This window comes from Myripristis murdjan, chromosome 18 (genome assembly GCF_902150065.1).
Source record: "Myripristis murdjan chromosome 18, fMyrMur1.1, whole genome shotgun sequence".
Lineage (NCBI taxonomy): Eukaryota > Metazoa > Chordata > Actinopteri > Holocentriformes > Holocentridae > Myripristis > Myripristis murdjan.
The window spans coordinates 8,103,141-8,119,930 of NC_043997.1; the positions used below are offsets into that span (position 1 = coordinate 8,103,141).

At 43.4% G+C, this 16,790-nt stretch overlaps 1 protein-coding gene across 2 annotated transcripts in view; it reads left to right on the forward strand.

The window, feature by feature from the left end:
* col4a6 (collagen, type IV, alpha 6) overlaps window positions 1–14,498 on the forward strand; it is a 176,906-nt gene extending 162,408 nt beyond the window's left edge. Inside the window, exons 29-47 of one of the 2 annotated variants that reach the window (XM_030076289.1) lie at window positions 501–671; window positions 1,137–1,280; window positions 1,744–1,866; window positions 3,019–3,200; window positions 3,301–3,364; window positions 3,495–3,569; window positions 3,791–3,898; window positions 5,104–5,211; window positions 6,267–6,338; window positions 6,698–6,817; window positions 6,938–7,054; window positions 7,149–7,310; window positions 8,853–8,951; window positions 9,104–9,250; window positions 9,450–9,566; window positions 10,421–10,612; window positions 11,696–11,867; window positions 12,386–12,500; window positions 14,038–14,498. In XM_030076289.1, coding sequence (XP_029932149.1) covers window positions 501–671; window positions 1,137–1,280; window positions 1,744–1,866; window positions 3,019–3,200; window positions 3,301–3,364; window positions 3,495–3,569; window positions 3,791–3,898; window positions 5,104–5,211; window positions 6,267–6,338; window positions 6,698–6,817; window positions 6,938–7,054; window positions 7,149–7,310; window positions 8,853–8,951; window positions 9,104–9,250; window positions 9,450–9,566; window positions 10,421–10,612; window positions 11,696–11,867; window positions 12,386–12,500; window positions 14,038–14,298 — 2,549 coding nt within the window. In that variant the 3' untranslated portion in view covers window positions 14,299–14,498. Of the gene's footprint in view, window positions 1–500; window positions 672–1,136; window positions 1,281–1,743; window positions 1,867–3,018; window positions 3,201–3,300; window positions 3,365–3,494; window positions 3,570–3,790; window positions 3,899–5,103; window positions 5,212–6,266; window positions 6,339–6,697; window positions 6,818–6,937; window positions 7,055–7,148; window positions 7,311–8,852; window positions 8,952–9,103; window positions 9,255–9,449; window positions 9,567–10,420; window positions 10,613–11,695; window positions 11,868–12,385; window positions 12,501–14,037 lie in introns of those variants that run through there. The other variant, XM_030076290.1, reaches the window with a different exon arrangement.
* The last annotated feature ends 2,292 nt before the right edge of the window (window positions 14,499–16,790 follow it).

A 16,790-nucleotide genomic window follows, 5' to 3' on the forward strand; every position in this document is an offset into this window, starting at 1 on the left:
TTTGAATTAAAGCAAATTCAACCTCTCGGTCAGGATCTTGCAGATTTGATCTAGCGAATGTTTAATTGAATTGATTTTTTTCGAGTGCAATTGCAGCCTAACCCAGGCAATGAAACAATGTAATGGGATTTGATTATTTACATTGTTGTCTTCTTCTTTGCCAAACTGTGTGTGTGTGTGTGTAGTCAGATTAGACATCAACTGTTGCTTTCTATCACTTTGTGCAGTTTGTTGTTTATTAATAAACTTACAATATCGTGCTGAAGGTAAGTTCCATTTACCGTGTAAAAAAAGAAGGTAAGTTTTGATCCATGTGTACAGTTCATTATCTATATCTTTTTTCTCTAAAATTCATTTTTATGAATTAAACTGAAGAAGTGTTTATGTCATTTTTGCAGCATGTGGGTTACGACCAGTGTCTAAGTCTCTCTCCTTTCTGTCTGTTTGTCTGTCCATTCCTCCATCCCATCCGTCCATCCATCCGTCCATCTACTCCCCAGGTTTCCCAGGGCGAAAGGGAGCCAGAGGAGATCCAGGTTTCCCAGGGCCCGCTGGGATGAAGGGAACCCCAGGATTGCCCGGCACCCCTGGGTCACCAGGCTCAGTCGGTCCCCCCGGACTTCCAGGAGTAGGAACCAGAGAAGGCATCCCAGGAATACCAGGAAGGAAGGGTAGGGTGCAGAGAGTGGCCTCTGGCAGTATGAATTTGGATCCTTACCCCTCCTTGCGTACTAGTTTTGTGTCTGGTTCAGTTTCCTTGCCACTTTTGTGAGTCTACGTATTATGAACAGAATAGAAATGAAGTTCCAGATAGTGGTTAATTTCCTGTCAAATTGGCTATCACAGGACTGAAACAAAATCCAAAAAAAAAAAAAAAAAATGACAGGTGCTTGGTGTTAATTCCAGCTGGTCATAGCCTTTATTTTAATAATCCAAGTTCAAGATATTGGATATATCAAAAAGTGAATGTATTTAAACAGTCGAGAATTCACATTGTTTTTGGCAGAGCAACAGAGTAACTTAATTTTTATTTTCATATAATCACTATCTGTTTTCAGTGTGAGATAGATAATGTTTCCCTACGGTGACTGACTAGTTTTTCCCATGGTCCCTCTATGTGTTTTCCCTCCGGTCAGGTGAGAGAGGGTTGCCAGGACTGATGGGCTTCCCCGGACTGCCAGGTGGTCCCGGCAGCCCCGGGCGTTCAGGAGGGAAGGGATTGCCTGGAGACTCCGGACGAGAAGGGCTGCCCGGGGGTCTCGGATACCCCGGACAGAAAGGTACACCGTCCAGAGTTCACATCGCAGGGGTCTATACTTAATTGTGAAATTCTGCTCATATCTGATTTTTTTTTTTTTTTGTGTATCACTGTTTGTATCTATCATAAAATACGAGTAACAGGCTCAAATGAAAATGGACAAAAAGACGTCACATCTGTATTTCAGTCAAGACCGCTGTACTCAAAGAAAACTTGATCTAACATGTGAAAATGTTTTTGTTTTTTTGTTTTTTTTAAATGAAACTAATTGTACTGCCGTGCTCTTGACCAGAGCTCCCTGGAAGAAGAGATCTTGTATCTCAATGGGACCTTCCTGGCTAAATAAAGGATAAATAAATACACACATAAATAAATTGTACCGCTTAGAAGACATCAGATCTATTGGAAGAGATAGAAAAACATGGTTCACACTGTGTGTGTGTGTGTGTGTGTGTGTGTGTGTGTGTGTGTGTGTGTTTCCACAGGTGAGAGAGGATACCCTGGTCTCCCTGGTGCAGCCTCACCTCCTCCTGCATTCGAGTTCGTGGAGAAGGGAGACCCTGGAAACCCTGGAGCTGGAGGACTGCCAGGCTTCCCAGGACCCAGAGGTAAAGCTCATGGACCACCGCCGCACCCCACATGAGTACTTAAAGGACCATATCAGTCCTATTTTGACTTCTCATCGACATTTGTGATCGTATGTGTCTGTTGCGTATGTATGCAGGGAATATGCTTTCATAGTTTAGAGGTCAGGTCTAACTTAACCTCGATTCACTTCATTTTTGTGTTTAAAACGAAGTGTAAAAGTGTAATACGACCAAAAGTATTCACAAGATGGATTTATAGCAACTTTCAAGCTTCAGTGAGCAGCTTTACATATGTTTTGTATATGAATGAGAGTATAGTGGTGTGGGTAAGCCTGTTCACACTATAGGCCTATGTATGTACTAGGGGTGTAACAATTCAATTAAGCCACGGTTCAGTTTGTATTGCGGTTTTTGGGTCATGATCTTGGGTTCAGTTCGCTTTGCTTTTTCCATCAAGGAGAAAAAAAAACACCATCATTTCCACTGTTCTCTGTATTTTGTCTTATTTGCAAAAATAACCTCTTTTTTTCATTCGGAAATTTGCGATAACATAAAATCAACGAATATTCTTTCAAAGGCAAAAGTCTACTTAGAGTGTCTAAAACAAACTTAAAAATATTTCCCTTATACAGTGGTCCCTCGTTAATCGCGGGAGTTACGTTCTAAAAATAACCCGCAATAGGCGAAATCTGCGAAGTAGTCAGCTTTATTTTTTATAATTATTCTAGATGTTTTAAGGCTGTAAAACCCCTCACTACACACTTTATACACTTTTCTCAGACAGGCATTAACATTTTCTCACTTTTCTCTCTTGTTTAAACTCTCAAAGTTCAAACCTTCGTAGAAAAATAAGTCCAGTAAAAAAAAAAATTGCACTAAAAAAATCCGTGAAACTGCGAGGCCGCGAAAGGTGAACCGCGTTATAGCGAGGGACAGCTGTACTCGTTAATTCATCAGCTAAGTTGCTGGTTGGACGGCTCTCATACAGTGGATGTGTTTGCAACACTGCATATTGTAGAGTGTATTATTATTATTCAGTTTTACATCCCTAGTATGTAATCAATATTTGCAGCAGTCAGATATGATCAGAACTGATGATGGGAAGTCAAAATAGGACCAGTGGGTTGGAGACACAATATGAAACGTCTCACGCTGCTGTGTCTGCTCTCACAGGTGACAAAGGTCTGCCGGGCTCACCTGGTCGTCAGGGTCTGCCCGGACTTCCTGGTTTCGCCGAGCAGAGCAAAGGACAGCCGGGACAGCCTGGTTTCCCGGGGCAACCAGGAGCTCCAGGCTACCCTGGACCGAAGGGAGAAGCTGGAATCATGGGATTCCCTGGCATGTCTGGACCAAGGGTGAGGACAGGACACACACATACACATGCACACACACGTACACATTCACACATCTTGCATGGAACAAGTTTCACATTTGGCCTTTTTTTTTTTCCTGCAGGGTGACGACGGTGCACCTGGTTTTCCTGGCAACGCCGGAGGAACTGGTGTGCCTGGCTCCAAAGGTGAGTCTAAACACGCACATTTATCCAGTCAATTTATCCATCACTTCTATTGATCTGTCCTCACACCCGTTCATGAATGGATCCATCCATCCATCTCTCCATCCACTTATTCATTCATGCTGTTCTTCAGGTATAAGAGGAGATTCCTTCGCATATCCTGGCACTCCAGGAGGTAAAGGCCAGCCCGGAGATTCAGGCTTCCCAGGTAAAGAAAAAAAAAAAAATCCATTAACATTTGTGGGAAAAATTAGTGGAAATAGTGGAAATGCATTCAGTAATGTTTAATCTTAAGGTACTTGATTCCTTAGCTGAAGCATATATGGAATAAAATGGGTGATCTTCAAATCAGTTCCTTTGTCAATCAGTCGGTCCAGTGCAGCTTATATAGATGCCATACCTGACCCATGATTGGTTGTCTCTCTCCAGGCGGCCGTGGCAGTGACGGAGCCCCCGGCGACAACGGCTATCCAGGAAGCTCAGGTTTCCCCGGGCCGAAGGGAGCTCCCGGTGAAGGAGGAAGACCCGGGCTAATGGGTGAGAGAGGACTCCTTTGATTCCTAAAATACCATCCACAGATTAACACCAAAAACAGAGAGACAGATGTACAGGGATGATCCAACAAAAAAACCCCGGTTGCTGGATCATTCCTTACACCCTCTGATGTTTAGACTTGATAATCAGTTCAGTAAACAAGAGCAAACCCTCTTTTTCACAACTGAGTCGCTTAACTGAGTAATGAAGTCTCTTCTCTGTGTACTTACACCCTTAGTATATGCTTTAAAGTCAGTAATTTTATTTTTACTGAAGTGGAATTTCACCGAAGCATTGTAATTTATTAAATTTCAATTCACATCCATTACAGCATACAAATTTACTTGATTCTCCGTTGGCATGAGAAACCGGATCAACATAAACCAGGGCTCCAGACTAATTTTTTTCACCACCGTCCCGAAAAAAAAAAAAAGAATTCCCACCGTCCCAACATCAGTGTGTAAACTGTCGAAAATTCTAGATATTGTCCTTGTACTTTGTTATTGACATCTATAATGGCTATTTGCAGAAAAAAACAATCCAAATGATTAGGAAAGAAATTATTGTATTTTTTAAAAAATCTTGGCAATAGTCATTTAAATTATATATTATAAGCTGCTAGTGTGAGCTAGTGTGAGGACATTAAACAGGTCATAATTCCCTTTGTTGCCATGAAAACATCAACAAATTTCTACTTGAAACAACTGTATTTATTCAAGTTTCTCCCCAAAATAAACTGCATCTAACTTTGGTCAGATGCAGTTTGTGTGTCATCTGTGACCGTGCCTCCGTTTACTCTCTTTAAATAGCAAATAGTGTTATTGCTGGCATGATCGGGGCAGTGACTTCTACTGCGGGAACATTTCCAAATCATCATATTTCTCTCGGGTGTCATGCTTCAGTCAGTGAAGGGGGCAGCCGGTGATGACTGATCGTAAAAGCAAGTTGTCATCAGCACCTGGCAGTGGAACACACTGGTTGTAGGCGCTGTCAAAACTCCCAAATTCCTCTGTTGTCCCATAAGTGTCCCATGGGAGATGTTTGTCCGTCCCAAACTCATTTTTTCCAGATGACAGGACTTTGTTAGTCTCGAGCTTTGGTAAACTGAACACCAAGACCGCAGAGAGACGCACGTTCAGATGAAGCCTTAGTCTCTGCCAGTGAATGCCTCCATACCGAACAGTGTTTTAACCATTTCACCTCCACAGGCTCCCCTGGGTTCCCCGGGGCGAAGGGTCTGCCCGGCTACCCGGGAGGAAGAGGTCTGGATGGGTCACCTGGTCAGCCTGGAGGCCCTGGAGGGCCTGGTGCTAAAGGTGAGAGAAATACTATTCACACACACTCGCTGTATAAAAATATGTAAGGATTTAATAGCAGAAGGTATTGGTGTTGGTATATTGTCCTGTGAGGGAAATTTGTCTTGGGCCACAAGTGCTACAGCCGACATAAAAAAACATACTTTCCACATGTAGTACAGACGCCACAGGTGTTACATCAGACATAAATCATGCATTCTCGTGTATACACTGTAAGAATAGGGATGAGAATGTCCCAGCAGCATAGTATTACACAGTCCCCTTTAAAAACAGCATTTAATCTTTATTGCACATGAAAAAAACGTTCATGAATGAATTAAAACCTCATTGACATAAGAAGAGGAAAACACAACTGTCAAGTTCATGCAAGTTCATAAATAAATTAAAAACCTCATTGACATAAGAGGAGGAAAACAAACCTCAGTCAAATTCATACAGTGCTAGGACACTGAAACGATAAAACAATAAAAGCGCTAAAAGACCAGGCTACTCGACAGAATGGATGTAATCAATATTAATAAATAGTAATAAATAGTAATAAATAATGCACCAGCTTTGGTACTACAAAGCAAACAAATGTTTACACCGTTCATCTAAAAAACAAAATAAAACCAGTCAATAAAAGGTAAAAAGATCGAAATAGAAAGATAAAAAGGATTCAAAAAGTAACGCCATACAATGTGCAATGTAAAATGGTGAAATTAAAAGGAGTGCTATATTTCTGTGCAAGACTTTAGAAAGTGCAGTGTTTTTTTTGTTTTTTTTTTGTGAAATAGTAGCTTGCCAGTTATGTGCAGATGCTGTTTATGGATGTCAGTTTGATCCTATCAGCCTTCTACACACAGATAACAGTAGACTACACAAGTGGATAATTTACTTTTCCACTGGTAAATCCACAAGACAGCACTTGTCGGCCCATAAGACGTAGATAGAAATCTGAATATTGGCCGCTGTGTAACAATAATGTAATAGTGTGACCATGTGGCTGCAACGACCCAACAGCTAACACATTCATACACACACCCTGATTCTGTTGTGTTTTTTTTTTCCTGCAGGTTTGTCTGGAGCCCCTGGATTAGATGGACTCAATGGTCTCGGTGGACCAAAAGGCCTGTCTGGAACACCAGGTAATGACCTCGTCACACACACACACACACACATTGGTAGAGTGTAAACTAGCCAACAGGATATGGAGCAGTTAGAGCTACAACATCTGTTGCAAAAAGACACACACACTGTCTAACACATTTATATTTACATTACTGACATTTACTAGACCCTCATCTGTCACATGGAATTGAGAAGCCATCTTAAATATGGAGTGGCTGTAAGCCTGTAACCAATTCTCTTCCATGTCCTCATCCACACTCTGTAGGATAACGGTCATGATAAATACAATAAGGCCTCAAACATGCGCTTTTTGGGGATCCCCTTATGGTATTGCCACTTTTACTAAACTCTACTGTTTGGTGTGTTTGTCTCCCAGGTCAGAGCGCGGGAGGACGGCTCGGGGCGCCTGGTGTTCCCGGGCTGAAGGGAGAGAGAGGCATCTCGTACCCGGGACGTCCCGGCATCCCTGGAGCAAAGGGAGAGAGGGGAGTGTCAGGTAAGAAAGATGACTGTTAAAAGAAAGAGGAGAAGAGACCGCTGTTGTTGTACACATGAAATTAAGTAACATGTCAAAATAATCACTGCTGTGTGTGTGTGTGTGTGTGTGTGTGATCAGGTGGTCCTGGACCCCAAGGATTCCCCGGCCTGCCCGGACCTGTTGGTGAGACAGTGGGCTCAGACATCCCAGGATCTCTGGGAGACCCCGGCCTCCCTGGACTGGACGGAGAGTTTGGTAAAGAAAAAAAACTTTCTTCTCTCTTTCTCTCTCTCTCTCTCTCTCTCTCTCTCTCTCTTTCTCCCATAACCTCATCTCCTCTCTCCTCCAGGTCTGCGTGGTCCCCCAGGTGCTCCCGGGCCCCCCGGTCCAGGCACAGACCAGGGAGACAGAGGCAACTCTGGGCTCCCAGGCTTCCCCGGCACCCCCGGCAGCAAGGGAGAGTCAGGAGGCCCCGGAGGCCCAGGATTCCCCGGCGGCCCCGGTTACAAAGGTGAGACAGAACCTTAAGACTCCTTCCCTGACCCAAGAACGCACCTGAAAATCGAGTTTTGATGCTGTTTAGTTTTCCAACTCACTGCTGTTTAGTGTTTTAGGGTGTTTTCACACATATTTGGGTCGACCCAGTGACATATTTGGGTCGACCCAAATATACAGTGTATCAATTTTCAACTGGAGCGGCTCGGTTTCACATATGCTTTTTATCGCCGTACCAAGTCCACCGTTCTACAGAATGGAGCGTCATGTATCCATGGCAACCAGACGGAAAAGAAGGTTGAAATGAAGCCTCAAGATGTAGCCTAAACAGAACACATGTGAACGATGGAGACTCAACAGCAACGCCGTCTGATATGCCTAACGTCAGGGACGGTTTTTGCTATGGGCAATGTGGGCAATGTGTTTCACACATACAGTGTTTAGGTCAACCTAACTGTCTAGGCCGGCCTAATTGGTGCGGTGCGGGTAGTGTGAACACAACTAGCAGCACCTGAGGTCGACCTAAACAGCCGTACCGAGAGCGGCTGGAAGGGGTGGTCTCGGAGCGGCGCACCAAGCCCTTTAGTGCGGTGCGGCGCACCAAACTAGTGGTGTGAACGCGCAGCGAACCCGGGGTCGGCCCAAGCCCCGTGTACTCCACAATCTGGGGCTATGTAGGCTCCCGTAGTTAGCTGGGCTGGGGTAGAGGACAACATTGTTATTGTACAACCATTCGCATTCGCCGTCTCCAGTGCAAGAAAACATTGTTCTCCACACGCAGCCGTGCCCCGTTTTCAAAGTCAAACGTTATAACTTCCTGACACTGAACGATGGGCCTGCGCCCTTTCATGTTACTACTCCAACCTGCCCCCGCGGCACCGGGGCACCATCAGTCGGCATCAGGCGAGCCGGCCGCGGCACCAGCCAGCATCAGGCCGCTCACCTGTCAGATCCGGCAGACTTGACGGGGTGGGCGGGGTTCCGGCCGGTGCCGCGGCCGGCCCGCCTGATGTCGGCCGGTGTTGGCCGGTACCAGTGAATAAAACAATCTTGTTTTAGTCAAACAAGATTTTGTCCATATAAAAAGTATTTTTCCAAAAAAAGGTCTTGAAAAAGAACGGTCGTCTTAAAATCAGGGTCGTCTTAAGGGTGGTCTTTTAAGCCAATCAGAATCTGTTCAGTCCTGTAAACACAATAACTGATCAATAAATCCTGATGAATGATAGATTAGCAGCTCTGTTTAGATTTAGGAGTGTATACGTTTAAGGTTAAGGTTAAAGTGACTGTTATAGGAGAAGATGACCTCAGATTAAGGGAACTGCTGCATCAACCCAGACATCACAATGAAACCATATGTTCAAACAGTAGCCTGAGACAAAACAGTTAAAACATACAAAGATTCAAAGGCATACTTCTCAAAACATACACACCTTAATGCAACACATCTCATTTTAAATTTCCGTATGAAGGAGGAGTGGCAGGACATGAAGTAAACCCGCTTCAGTGCCTCTTGTTTCTCTTTCTTTTTCAAATACAACGTTTGGATTTGTTTCTTCAGGAGAGAGAGGCGAGTCTGGTTTCAGTGGAGCTCCTGGTCTCAAGGGCTTTTCCGGCGACCCTGGTTACTACGGCGGCAAAGGACCCAAGGGCTTCCGAGGTACAGGCCTCTCCACTCGTGAAAAGCAATTTTGTTTTTTATTCCATAATCACACCTCTGAAGAAGGGGTTGATCAGATCAGAAAAGGTGATTTTTGATTTTTGACTGTTTCCTCTTTACCTCCTCTGCTACTTCCATTCTTCCCACCTCAGGCCCTACTGGCCGCAAGGGTCTACCCGGCATCACTTTGCCACCTGCAGATTATCGTCTTCCCTTCGGGGACCAGGGAGGCCCTGGGGCCAACGGAGCCCCTGGTGATGTCGGGGAGCCTGGCCAGCCCGGTCTACCTGGAGGATCAGGTGAGTTGTTTCATGGTGTCATAGTCCAAAGGATCTTAAGCCTGGGACATAAAGCTTTTGGAGGATTCGAAAAAAGGTGCAACATCCACATCAGCACAGAAGCTGACTTGTAATTACACTCATAATATCGTAATCCAGCATATCGAAGCGAAGCCCATGCTCTTGCTCATACTCCGTGTGTGATGTTTTCCTGTGTCAGGTGCTAAGGGTCGTCCCGGTGGTGCGGGTAAGCTGGGAAGGATGGGCGCCGCTGGTCTGCCTGGAGCTGTGGGAGACCCCGGACCCCCTGGTTTCCCCGGAGCCACTGGAGAACAAGGTTAGCAGTCTGTCCTCCTGTCTGTATCTGCACCTGTCTCTCCTCTTCTGTCTCTTTTCTCAGAGGCCTGCCAGGGACAGTCTAGTCTGACATGACTTTTAAAAGTCTAGGTATCAATTCAGTTTCACTTTTATTCAGTTTTGTAAAACAATTGGAGATCAAGATTAGCTTTCACACCTGACTGCTCAGTTAAATTGAATCAAACTCAGTTGGCAGGTGGGAACATGTTGTCCAAATCAAGAGGTGGAGTGAGGTCAGTCATGTGAAATCAATCTGACACAAACTGAGGACGTGCTGATTAAATTACAAATGCCATAAAGACATTTTATTTGGGATTCTATATGCGTATTATGCGTTGTAGTCTCAGCACGGCTAATTTATTTATCCCCACGCTGGGTTTTTACACGCGCCCAGCCCAGGCTCATCAGATTCATCTGCAGTGCAAGTAAAGCCACCTGCCTGTAAAGATGCAGGAAATGTTGTTGTTATTTATGTTTTTACATTTAATACGTTTGAAAAAAGTATATAAAATAAAAAAGATGCAGGAAAACACTATTGAAATTATTGACCACGTGCGGTTGGACAATTTTTCATGAACTTTTCTTCTACTGATCTTTGATGGGAACTCCAGAAGCAGTTCAATAAATGTCACCATTGAGAGATGTAGCTGGTGATTCATTTCACGTCATTTATTTCACAAAATATTTCTTCCATTTGGTAGAGTGTGAATCCCATCCATACCAAAACTAAGTGGTAACAATGTAATAAGTCTGACTGATACCAAAGCCAAGCGCACACCAACTGAAAACAGCATGAAAACCACAGACTCTCACATGTGGTTTCCTGCTCCTCAGGCACACCTGGCTCGGCCGGCCTCCCCGGCGCCCCCGGTGGTGTGGGACGCAGCAGCAGCATCGGCTACACCCTGGTGAAGCACAGCCAGAACACCCAGATCCCCATGTGCCCTCAGGGCATGGCCAAGCTGTGGGACGGGTACAGCCTGCTGTACGTGGAGGGACAGGAGAAGGCACACAACCAGGACCTCGGTATGGAAACACATTTTTAACTCGGCAGATACCACAGCGTGTGATCTTACGCCTGCTCAGACTACACGAGTTTTAAAAGCTTGTACAAAAGCTTGTTGTTGGCTGTTTTTGTCCCACTCAGAAAATAGAGATACAATCATCCTGACTTTAAATCCTAAATGTCAAACGTCTTTGAAAATGATCAGGGCGGCCCCAACGAGATTGCAAGCTACGATAAGTGTTTATATCAGATGTGAACCAGATCAGATTTCTCCTCCATCAGGAGGGTTGAATCAGGGCCAAAAAGCCAAAACTCCTGAGGTCTGAGCCCGGCCTTAAAGGAGCTTTAAAGGAATACTTCGGCCAAAAACTATGTATTTTGTATCATTTACCCCAAGCTGTCAGATGAAAAAGGTTTTGAACTGCATGCCTCACAGAGAATGACGGTGCCAAAATTTGTAGCTCCATTATTCCGTATCTCCAACTAATAAAAAGGATATAAACATGGCATTTTTCAGCTTCTCACACTATTCTCATCAGACATTCAGTGTGGTGAGTGTGGGTAAATTATACAAAATAGGTGACGTTTTCCTTAAAGTCAATTACAACTTTTATCATCCCTTAAATTATGGAGGTTTGTTGCTGAAAAAAAAAACAAAAAACAAAAAAAACAAGAAAGCCACATTTCCAGAAGACGAGTGAGACAGCTGATCGGTGCAGAGATCCAACAGAAACATCTAGTCAACATTTTGTGCTACGGGGTCGTAAAAAGTTAACTTAGCGCCCCTTTAACATAGCCAGACATGGTGCGACGGCAGGTTTATGTGATTTTAGTGAGATTTAATTTAGATTAAAGAAGATTCAAAGATGTTTTATGTTAAACAATGTGATATTAACATGCCAGTTACTTCCATTCCATACTTAAATAGATTTTAGATTTTACTCTTCTCGGGTTTTTTTGACTCTAACATCTTTTTTTTTGCCCCGAGCAAAAGTATAGAAGCAACAGTCTCAATATTAAAATACCAACTGTAACATAAATGGAAATGAGAGATGCATCAGTTCACTGTGTGTGTGTGTGTGTGTGTGTGTGTGTGTGTGCAGGTATGGCCGGCTCCTGCCTGCCCCGCTTCAGCACCATCCCCTTCCTCTACTGCTCCCCCAACGAGGTCTGCTACTACGCCAGCCGCAACGACAAATCCTATTGGCTGTCCACCACCGCGCCCATACCCATGATGCCCGTGGGCGAGGAGCAGATACAGCCCTACATCAGCAGGTACGCTACGCTGCTGCAGTAAACTGGAAAAAGAAAAAAAAAAAGTGAAAATGAATGTTTTGCTTCAGGTTCAGCCAACTCAGGAAGATGAAAACAGTCTTCTCGCCAGGTTGACCACTGTACATTTTTTCAGTTTATCTAATTAATTCTGCAAAAATGTAATAACTCAAAGGGTTGTACATCTTTCTGGACCCATTGAGGAGCACGTAAATACAAAAATTAATGTAAATCATTAAAAATCACCAAAACTGGAGATGCAAGGTTTTCATCTGACAGTGATGATATTATATTATTGTATGAGTACAATGTTTACTCTCTGCTATATGAGTTACAGGAGAGTAAATCAGTGAAATAAAATCTGAAATTTATCTATATGGGGAAACTGCATGTGTGTTATTTGACTCAGGCGGGTCTACTGTTTCTTCTTTCTTCTTCAAACCAAACCGTGTGTGTTTAAAGTCAAAGTTTGGAGGGTTATACTGTAACTGACCTCTGACCCTGTTGAATGAACCTCTCAGGTGTTCGGTGTGCGAGGCTCCATCTCAGGCAGTGGCGGTCCACAGTCAGGACATGACCATCCCCACCTGCCCCCCCGGCTGGAGGAGCCTCTGGATAGGATACTCCTTCCTCATGGTAGGTTGATAAGGAAAAGCGAACCACAGGAAGTGATGCTCTTCCCATGAGCAGCTCTGATGAGTGCAGTGCAAAAACCACCACAGCGAGGACTTATAGCCGAAAACATCACTAAAATAAAATAAAAATCTTGTGGATCTTGTGGAGTTATTAGCTATCGCAACAGAATTCGTCACCCAAAACTATAAAATTAATGTCATTTGCTCACCTTGCGTTGTCTTAAATGTTCACTGATAAAAGGTTTTAATTGCACGCCTCATGGAGAACAGTGTTTCCTGAAACTCTGAGCATTTCTGTTTGAATGGAGCTGATAGATGAGATGAAAAAAATGAGATGAAAATCTCTGTCTCAGATTCTCAGGCTCTCCGTGCAACATGATCCAAGTCTTGACTCCAGTGTGCTCGGGTTAGGTTGATTTTTGCAAAAATCCCCATGTGTGAGCAGCTGTGCGCGCCCTGCCGATGCGTGACTCATTTCGGTGAAATGCCAAATCAGCTCTAAGCTGTGGCCACAAAAAAAAAAAAGCTGCAGTTTGCAGAATCATAGTTTCCTGCAGGAGGCTAGCCTAGGATCAAAAGTTTTTTTTGTCTGACTATCAAGAAAACCATCTGGAGTGGTAAATGACACAAAATATATCATTTTTAGGTGAGTTTATATAACATAAATATCTTTAATGCTCTAGCTTACATAATTGGACACTGGAGAGAACGTAATGATCTGAATTCTAGAAATAGTGAGCGGTGATCATATGTTAACGTTTTTTTTTCTACAAATGGATATTGTTTGGTGTTGTTCCTGACAAGGTTATCATTAATGAGCACTGGTAATAAACCATGTTCTGACGTGCAAACCCCCCAAAATCAGTAATGAATCGCGCTGGAACCTCTTAACCCTCTGGTGCATAGCGGTCACTACAGTGGACATCTTAAAAGTCTGTTTTAAAGTCATTTTCTCCTAAATGCAATGGTTTCTATGGTGGAATTGCATATCAGCTGTTAGAATGCTCTCTGCTGCTCCCATCCATTGAGGTTCATGCAGAGACTGTCAGTTCTTGTCGCTGAAAACATGTTAATACTAGTATCATGACATGGTAACACCAGTCCTGCATCCTTAAAGAAGTATGGAGACTCACAATTTGTTCATGCCCTAAGAAGAGTAAAAACACATAAGAAAAAAAAACTGGACTCAGGCTTTCATAATTCATGCATAAGAGAGTTAAAAAAGCAATACGGCGCTAGTATCAAATCAAGAAATTAGTTTCATATGATATAAGCGAGGAAATCTTAAAGACTTTTCACAGAAGTCTTGTTGAAGGTGTTTAAACTTTGAATATGTGTACATGGTGTGGGCACCCGGGGTTTAGGAACAAAAATAGACTTTCCAGAATTATAACCGTGGCCTGTGACATTACTGGGAAAGAGCAGAGTCTGTTATTGTTGTCTGTGCTGTGCATGTTGCATTTTTATTCTTTTTATTCCTCTTCTAATCACCAATAAAGAGAGATTATCTTATTTTTGTGTAATCCTCTCCCACGCAGCACACGGCGGCGGGCGCTGAGGGCGGCGGCCAGTCCCTGGTGTCGCCCGGCTCCTGCCTGGAGTATTTCCGCGCCACGCCCTTCATCGAGTGCAACGGCGCCAAGGGCACCTGCCACTACTTCGCCAACAAGTACAGCTTCTGGCTGACCACCGTGGATCCCGGCCGGGAGTTCATCTTCTCCCCGCCGCAGGAGACGCTCAAGGAGGGCCAGCAGCACCTCCGGGTCAGCCGCTGCCAGGTCTGCAGCAAGCTCTTGTAGTACGAGGAGGAGGAGGAGAGACGGAGGGAGAGAGACTGAAACATCAGGAGGAAACCATGACACATGAACGCCTTCGAGATATAAGAGAGAGGTGACGGCGACGGAGGATGACGTGATTTATAAAGAAAATATTAAAACAAAAACAAAAACAAAAAAAAAAAGACCCGGGACACAACTGACTGACTGACTGAAAAGGAAAAGGAAAGGAGGGGAGGAAAAGGGAGGAGAGGGGCCCCGGTGTGATTGCTCTTTACTAGATCGACAGTGGTGCTATTGTTTATGTTGTTTGTGTTTGTATTTTGTCTGTTTTCTCGTTACCGTTTTTTGGCGAGAATCAATTCTCGGCTACCTCGGAGAGTGCCACCCCTTTGGAGAGGAGAGCACTGCACCGCTGACACACGGCGGTTAAACGTTTCCACTGAGTCGGTTCAGAAGGGAGGGAGACGGCAACACGACGGCTGAGAGGAGTGTGTGTGTGTGTGTGTGTGTGTGTGTGTGTGTGTGTGTGTTGATGCCGCAGGCTGTAAGATCTCATCCTGCATCCCCCTTCTGAACTGAGCTCACTGAGGGAGACCTTTAACCTCTCCTGATCCTGGCTCATAAACACATCTTCATGAAATAACAGCCATAAAACCTGCAGCACAGGTTTTGTTCACTTCTAGCTATAAATGCCGAAACCATTTGAGTTACAGCTCGTGTTAATTAAGACGTTAATTAATCGCTGATAGTGTAGCTACACACTCGGTTACTCATGCTGCGTTCATGTCAACTTGGAAAATCGGTAAAAACAAGTTCCACCTCGTGAAAACTAATCCAACTCAGAATTTAAAATTGGAAAGTTAAGTATAATTTCACAGCTCCAGTCCAGTTGCAGTTCAAGTGACATGAGAGCAGACAAAAATGGCAGAATACGACTCACCTTTTGTTATTTAGGAGAAGACTAAATACTGCTGCATATACTTTTGGAGTGAGTAAAATACACTTTTTTTTCTTGGCATCCAATTTTTTTTTTGTCACAGGTCAGAAATTTTCAAGTGAAAAATACCACGTTTTGAGCTGACATGAACGCAGCACATTAGCTGCAACAGTTTTGCCTTTAACTTTACAGTGCCTTTTTTAATACTTTTTTTTTTTTTTTAATTATTATTATCAGTTTTGGCTTATATCAGAGATATATTGATTCTTGTGATCCCTGTAGATTTCATGATGTCACTTGTTGGTGCTACAAATCCTCGGTAGTCAACTTGAAAAGCAGTTTAGTTTGGTGTTTTCTTGTTGGCCATGCAATAATAATGATAATAATAATAATAATAATACTAAAAGCATTTATATATTGTGAAAATATTGCACTGATGCAAATCGCTGTAATAGGTTATAAATATGAAAAGCGGAGGCGAGAGGCATGCCGTCTGTCTCGTTTCATCAGCAGTGGTTGAGGTGATGCTTCAATATTCACATTTACGCAGTTAACTTCTTCCTTCGTCGCTGTTGTGGGGCAGAAACGACGATTCTGCCCATCAGAATTAGGCACGACGCGAGTTTTTATCCATGTAATAGTGTAATCCCCATTTAACAAATCATTTAGTCTCATCCTCAGTGTTAAAATCTTGTTTTTCTTCAAACAAGGCCAATAATCTGCCTGTTGGGTGAGATAATCCCACTTTTTTCCTGGTGTTAATTAACTTGTTTCAGGAATTTTCTCAAATCAAGTGTCATTTAAACTGCACTGGAAACAACTGTGATTATCTCATCCTATTTTTTCCAGTTTTAAGAAAAACTATGAGACTTTAGGAGTTGTTAACATGGAGATTTTTTTTTTTTGCAGTGTAGCAGTGTAGCAGTGCATTTTAACAGGTTTCATAGACACAAAATGAAACTTGACACTGAAACTTTCGATTACCCATACCAAAATAGTATTTGCATAGTTTGCCACACAAATGCAGTGGCATATCTTTGTGTCATCGGATGCAAAAGGCATAATTCATGACCAAATCTTATAACGTCACGTGTTATAGGCTAGCTGGCTGCTTACAACCCCCGTTCATCTCTGTTTGCTTTGGTCCAAAGACACACACACACATCACACATCACACACTTTGCTCCTTTTGATGTGACCAAAATAGGGTTTGTGTGTGTAGCGGTATAATCCCTTCATTCACACCAGCCTCGTCATAAAACTGATCAGGAGGGAAGCTCATTCAGCAAACACTGACCACACTCTCTGCTAGGATTTTGTTAATTATTTTTGTACATAGAGCTTATTGCCATGCTTTTTACACAGAAAGTACTTTTGAGCAAAGGTGGGAAACTCTGTTTAGTTCCCTGATTTTATTATTATTATTTTTTTTAAGTTTGTTTCTCAGTCCCTGTTGTTTCATTGTCCTCGGATAAAGGAAAAGGTGGAAGTTACTCTTTCCACGGATTGTCAAACATGTAGATGCAGATGTGGCAGGCGTGTGTGTGAAGAAACAAGAGCCTGCCATCAAACGCTG